At 40.2% G+C, this 7030-nt stretch overlaps 1 protein-coding gene across 2 annotated transcripts; it reads right to left on the bottom strand.

Annotated features, from left to right (window-relative positions):
- Positions 1–4374, bottom strand: LOC127415125 (protein FAM110A-like). Of its 2 annotated transcripts, none has more exons than XM_051653695.1 (3): positions 4089–4374; positions 3866–3913; positions 1–2696 (listed from the first exon to the last, which is right to left on the bottom strand). In XM_051653695.1, exon 3 carries the CDS (start codon positions 2545–2547, stop codon positions 1252–1254), a length of 1296 nt encoding a protein of 431 aa, XP_051509655.1. In that variant the 5' UTR covers positions 2548–2696; positions 3866–3913; positions 4089–4374; the 3' UTR covers positions 1–1251. The 2 variants fall into 2 exon arrangements, with proteins under 2 accessions (XP_051509655.1, XP_051509656.1); XM_051653696.1 differs by lacking the exon at positions 4089–4374 and adding an exon at positions 3992–4012.
- Between the last annotated feature and the right edge of the window lie 2656 nt (positions 4375–7030).

Below are 7030 nucleotides of genomic sequence, written 5' to 3'. Positions count from 1 at the left end.
TAAAAACAACTGTATGTCTTTACAGTGAAATTTGGAATAAAACAAAATGACAATACAGAAGTACTGTAGTGTAAATTCATTTTTATTGATTTTAATCATGCAAGTCTAATTCTACGATCAGTTTGGTATATTTGTCAACACTATTTTGTCATTGCAATACTGTCAACATCCTCTGTGGATTTGGACTGTCATTTGATGACCAACCCTTGGACAGATCAAATCTGCTTTTTTGTACAGGACTCTATGTCACCGGTCCTACTCGACCCGCCCCGGTCAGGATTCGAACTGGCAATCCTTGGCATGGGAGTCTGGCACGCTAGCAAGGAGGCTATAAAAGCCATGGCCTCTAGCCTCGGTCGCTAATGCGTCTCTTAAGGCCAGAAGTGTGAGGTTTACACACTGCACAGCTATCACGTACCAGCTGGCTACTGTTACACTCACCCCTCTAAACCTCACTCCCATCCGGGTCATGGCACCAGTGAAGATGTAATCCTACTCGACCCACCCCGTGTGGGATTCGAACCGGCGATCCCCAGCATGGGAGTCGGACACGCTGGCAAGGAGGCTAAAAATGCTATGGCCTCTAGGTTTACATACTACACAGCTATCACATACCAGCTGGCTACTGTTACATATACATAGTTACATATACATAAAGACTAGTGTGTGCAAACACTGGGTTCACCATCCCAAAAAAAAACAACAAAAAAAAACATCTATTTTTTGATAAAGATTTGGGGTGAATATGTAAACTTGTGAGTTTTAACACAGCGATAAACAATAGCAATATTCACATAAATTAATTGTCACATGTAAAAGATAGTAAAACAAGCATTAAATATTAATTATTAGCTGCAACAAAGGGCTTCACTAAATGCAATTTTTGTTTCATGCCATGACAGAAATACCATCAATTTGAGATATTTCTGCCACCTTTTAAATTGGCCTTAGAAGTACAACATGGCAGAAAAAGATGCTTGAACTGCAATAAATGGCTTATTGGAGGTCACCACAAAATAATGCATTGTTACTGTTTGAGAACACTGGATGACCACCAAGCTTTAGCCATGATAAATTGTAGTGAATGCACAGTAGATTTAATTACATCTAGTGATTACAAATAACAGAGACAAACACTGAATGAGAAAAGCAAAGCAAACTCTTTGTACAACATGTAGCCATACTGCGCATTGAAGCCCACAATTGATATATTTGATTTCAGTCAGAATAGTGGTTGTTTGTTCCTTGTTGTTACATGTTGGCTACCTTAGGACTTTCTTTGGCTTGGCGCATTCCATAAAGCCACTTGATCACTCGTGCATTTCTCTCAATTATGGAAATACCATAACCAGGATGTTCATCTTTTGCTGCCTCTTCCTCCTCATCCTCGTCGCCATCAGCTGTACGCTCAGATGCCGGGGCACTGGCACTACGGAGATGTGAAACGGAAACAATGTCAGATCCTGGTCTTGCTAGCTCCTTTAAATCCGATGGGTCTAAGCCACAATAATTAAAAAAGCGTTCAAGCTCTGCCCCAGCTCGCGAAAAGCAGTCGCTGACATCCGATTTCGAACGTGTCAATGAAGGACGCTTCCTGGAGCTTGTTGAGGAATGGCGAGTGATGGCTGGAGATGGTGGTGATTGGAAGTCATTTTTGGCCAGGAACGAAGCTACTGAGCTCGGAGTAAGAGGGGCAGGAGAGGCACATGGTGCTGGTTCAGCATTTGGTTTTATAGGAAGAGGCAAAGAATTGAATGACCTTGATGGAGATTCAGAGGAAGGTGAACTTTGGGCAGGATTGCTTGGTGGTTTAATAGGTCCTCGGGGGACAGTTGTGACATTATGAAGCCGTTTGAAAGCAATTGAGTGATGATTTGGCTGCGTATAGGGTCTAAGCAAGCGCAGAAGTTGCGTTGGAAACTGCGGCGTGGGCACCTGCATCGGTGGATGGCTCTGCAGCTGTGGTCTACCGGCCATTCTCATTTGAGGTAGCTGTGGCCTGACATCAACTCTCCGCACTGTCATGGAAGGACATCCGTTAGTTCCTAAGGCCTCTACCGCAGCTTTTCCTTGAATTGTTGAAGTCGACCCAACAGAAGCTTCTTCCGTCATATTTAGAGTTGGGGAGAGTGGCTTGCATGGGTCAGGATAATCTTGAATTTTCTCTGCACTGTTGGGATGCGTAGAAACAACTGGCACGGTTGTATCACCAACACCATCGATTAGTTTGCAAAGGTGTTCCAGATTAAGGGGGGGAGTCTCAGATATATTGGGTCTGGAAGGGACCTTTCTTGTTGGCTGTTGAGCACTTGATCCACTCTGGCTGTTGTTGGAGGGACAAGTGACTGGCTGCTGCTTCTTGAAAGCCACCTGTTGGCTCTTGACATACTTGGTCTTGTCTGCTTCCAGGCGTTCTACAGCACTCGGTTTGCGTATCCCTGGAGATAACTGGACTGGACAACGGATCTCTGGGTTGCGACTTTGTGTGCCAGGAGGTCCGACCAACCTCATTAATCGCCGAGACGGCTGTAGAGTGTCAGTTGACATCCTTGGCAACGGAAAACTTCAGCTGCTATGTATGTTCCTTACTCGCTTTCCTGCACTAGTTTGCTCAGAAGTAGATGAATGGGACTTACAGCCAGTAAACATCCACATTGACTCAACACATTTAAGGCACTGGAATCATTTCTTGATACCTGAGGGTACAAAAATGATAATCAAACACAGACAATACTAAAGTTCAGCTAGATATCAAACTAGAGAGTGTACTCTTCAATGCACATACAACTTTAATTTTTTGTAATAGTTATTATAAACTCGAATTTTAACCAGAGTGCTTGCACTGCTAAGATACTAAGGTGTTGTGTGTGTTCGCCAGGGTATTTCTTGCTAGGGTGTTCTGCATGGTTGCTTACTAGCCAAAGTCTCAATGACATGCTGGTCCTTAGATATGGCTCAGATTCCTCCTTTTGCCTTTTATCATCCACAATGTGAAAATCAATTTTTTCTTAAATGTAATCCTTACATCGCTATTACTATAGCTCATATTTAGAGTTAGGGATTACCCTATGTATGATCAATAGAAACATTGATGATTGCCTTAGCTGACACCACTAATGAGCTCTGCAGTGTGTTGATGTATGTTCCAGGTTTGGTCAAGACCATTATGGACCCATTAGCAATGGCTAAAAGGCTACCACATTCTTCTAGATATTGATTAATTTCAACTTCACTATTTTATACATAATATGTGCTAAAATAACCTCTATAAAATCTGTTTGTACCTTGAAAACCTTTTCAATGCCACTATTAATATACACTATTCTCCACTAAGCAATCCAACATGACTGTTAGAAACATATTTTCCCCAAGGTTGTGACATGTTACGTGCTTGTTTAGGAATGTGACCTAAGGGAGAACCACTACACTGATAGACTGAAGTCACTGGTTAACTGAAGGGGCTTTTTGCTGTTTCAGACTGGATTTTTGTTTAATATTAATAAATGACAGCATTCCTGCATTATCAATGGACTATGGACATTTGCTTTGAGGTAAAGTGCCACCACAGATGCACCAACTTATTGTTTAAATGTTTATCATTCCTTTAACAAAAGGATCGGAACTCCACCTAAGGTTAAAGTACACTTGCTTTCTCCTGTCTTGTCGCTTACAATCTGTTATTCCTTTTCTTTCATTCTCTCTGCTCTTACTGTACTTCCATTGCCTCCTTTTCCATATATTTATCCTGCTATAACACACAACAATGAGGTTAACATTCAAATAAATTCCTAAATAAGAAACCAATCTCTTAAGGCAAGAAAAGATAAGCTAAACAAAAAATAATGTAACACAAGACTTCTCTTACAGATTCCAGGAAAAGGATAAGGCATGTCTCTACAGGATCCAGAATAATCTAGAATCAAACCAAAAGTTACAGGAATAAGGTTAAGATGTAAACAGATGTCAACATGTAACAGTAAAGTGTAGGTACCTGGACTAGCATGCGATAAATACGAATTACATGTTTAAAGTTATAGATAGCATTAACACACATACGCAGACAATATACACATACATCCAACACATACCTGTGACTGCCTCTTGAAACTCAACAAATCTGGCTTCCCCTTTAACACTAAATATAGATATCTCCAGTGAGTCAGGCTGTATATTTATTCTGATACAGCAAGAATTAAGTGAGCAATGTCTTCGTAAGACAAGTGTGTTTGAGAGTCACAAAAAGAAAGCCACAGAGATGGTGCATGCATGTGTTTGTATTGAGGAGAAAGCAAAACTTGCCAGGCCAGTTTGACTTTGTTCTCAAGCACTCCTCCTGCCCCTTTTTACTTCTCCTGTCCAATCAGAAACTCATTCCTCCTACTAGGAAGTATCCCCCATTTGTCCCTTGAGTCACCTGATCACAAAAGGAAGGAGCAATCTTGGCCTTGAGAGTATTCCCATGCTGTCTCATGTATGTAATCTATCTCTCTGTTGCTGTATTTACAGGGGAAAAGATAATTAAAAACTATCATGTATCATGGTTTTACATAAAATGAGATGCCAGTTAGACTTCCTTGATAGAACTTATTGTTTTGGACTGGGAATATACAGTATGTGTAAGGAAGATAATATATACTGAATATACAGTATATAATAATAATAATAATAATAATAATATACATACATACATATATATATATATATATATATATATGTACACTGGGGGCCAAAAGTTTGGAATAATGTACAGATTTTGCTGTTTCAGAAGGAAATGGTACTTTAATTCACCAAAGTGGCATTCAACTGATCACAAAGTATAGTCAGGACATTACTGATGTAAAAAACAGCACCATCACTATTTGAAAAAAGTCATTTTTTGATCAAATCTAGACAGGCCCCATTTTCAGCAGCCATCACTCCAACTCCTTATCCTAGAGTAATCATGCCAAATTGCTAATTTGGTACTAGAAAATCACTTGCCATTATATCAAACACAGTTGAAAGCTATTTGGTTCGTTAAATGAAGCTTAACATTGTCTTTGTGTTTGTTTTTGAGTTGCCACAGTATGCAATAGACTGGCATGTCTTAAGGTCAATATTAGGTCAAAAATGGCAAAAAAGAAACCGCTTTCTCTAGAAACTTGTCAGTCAGTCATTGTTTTGAGGAATGAAGGCTATACAATACTTGAAATTGCCAAAAAACTGAAGATTTCATACAAAGGTGTACACTACAGTCTTGAAAGACAAAGGACAACTGGCTCTAACAAGGACAGAAAGAGATGTAAAAGGTCAGATGTACAACTAAACAAGAGGATAAGTACATCAGAGACTCTAATTTGAGAAATAGACACCTCACATGTCCTCAGCTGACAGCTTCATTGAATTCTACCTGCTCAACACCAGTTTCATGTACAACAGTAAAGAGAAGACTCTTTAGGCCTTATGGGAAGAATTGCAAAGAAAAAGCCACTTTTGAAAAAGAAAAACAAAAAGAAAGTTGAGTGGGCAAAGAAACACAGACATTGGACAACGGATAATTGGAAAAGAGTGTTATGGATCTTAACCCCATTGAGCTTTTGTGGGATCAGCTAGACTGTAAGGTGTGTGAGAAGTGCCCGACAAGACAGCCACATCTATGGCAAGTGCTACAGGAAGTGTGGGGTGAAATGTCACCTGAGTATCTGACAAACTGACAGCTAGAATGCCAAGAATCTGCAAAGCTGTCATTGCTGCATGTGGAGGATTTTTTGATGAGAACACTTTGAAGTAGTTTTTTTCAAATTGTAATAGTAATGTTTCATGTTATTAATGTCCTGACTATACATTGTGATCAGTTGAATGCCACTTTGGTGAATAAAAGTACCAATTTCTTTCCATAAGAGCAAAATCTGTACATTATTCCAAACTTTTGGCCCACAGTGTATATATACATACAGGTGCATCTCAATAAATTAGAATGTCATGGAAAAGTTCATTTATTTCAGTAATTCAACTCAAATTGTGAAACTCGTGTATTAAATAAATTCAGTGCACACAGACTGAAGTAGTTTAAGTCTTTGGTTCTTTTAATTGTGATGATTTTGGCTCACATTTAACAAAAACCCACCAATTCACTATCTCAAAAAATTAGAATACATCATAAGACCAATAAAAAAAAAAAATTAGTGAATTGTTGGCCTTCTGGAAAGTATGTTCATTTACTGTATATGTACTCAATACTTGGTAGGGGCTCCTTTTGCTTTAATTACTGCCTCAATTCGGCGTGGCATGGAGGTGATCAGTTTGTGGCACTGCTGAGGTGGTATGGAAGCCCAGGTTTCTTTGACAGTGGTCTTCAGCTCATCTGCATTTTTTTGGTCTCTTGTTTCTCATTTTCCTCTTGACAATACCCCATAGATTCTCTATGGGGTTCAGGTCTGGTGAGTTTGCTGGCCCGTCAAGCACACCAACACCATGGTCATTTAACCAACTTTTGGTGCTTTTGGCAGTGTGGGCAGGTGCCAAATCCTGCTGGAAAATGAAATCAGCATCTTTAAAAAGCTGGTCAGCAGAAGGAAGCATGAAGTGCTCCAAACTTTCTTGGTAAACGGGTGCAGTGACTTTGGTTTTCAAAAAACACAATGGACCAACACCAGCAGATGACATTGCACCCCAAATCATCACAGACTGTGGAAACTTAACACTGGACTTCAAGCAACTTGGGTTATGAGCTTCTCCACCCTTCCTCCAGACTCTAGGACCTTGGTTTCCAAATGAAATACAAAACTTGCTCTCATCTGAAAATAGGACTTTGGACCACTGGGCAACAGTCCAGTTCTTCTTCTCCTTAGCCCAGGTAAGACGCCTCTGACGTTGTCTGTGGTTCGGGAGTGGCTTAACAAGAGGAATACGACAACTGTAGCCAAATTCCTTGACACGTCTGTGTGTGGTGGCTCTTGATGCCTTGACCCCAGCCTCAGTCCATTCCTTGACAATCCTCATAAGGCTGCGGTTCACTCGGTTGGTTGTGCATCTTTTTCTTCCACACTTT

This window comes from Myxocyprinus asiaticus, chromosome 24 (genome assembly GCF_019703515.2).
Source record: "Myxocyprinus asiaticus isolate MX2 ecotype Aquarium Trade chromosome 24, UBuf_Myxa_2, whole genome shotgun sequence".
In the NCBI taxonomy this organism is placed as follows: domain Eukaryota; kingdom Metazoa; phylum Chordata; class Actinopteri; order Cypriniformes; family Catostomidae; genus Myxocyprinus; species Myxocyprinus asiaticus.
This window is presented reverse-complemented; position numbering and strand designations above follow the sequence as displayed.

Coding starts and splice junctions, on each gene's coding strand:
- LOC127415125 (XM_051653695.1), bottom strand. CDS start 2,547: ATGTCAACTGACACTCTACAGCCGTCTCGGCGATTAATGAGGTTGGTC.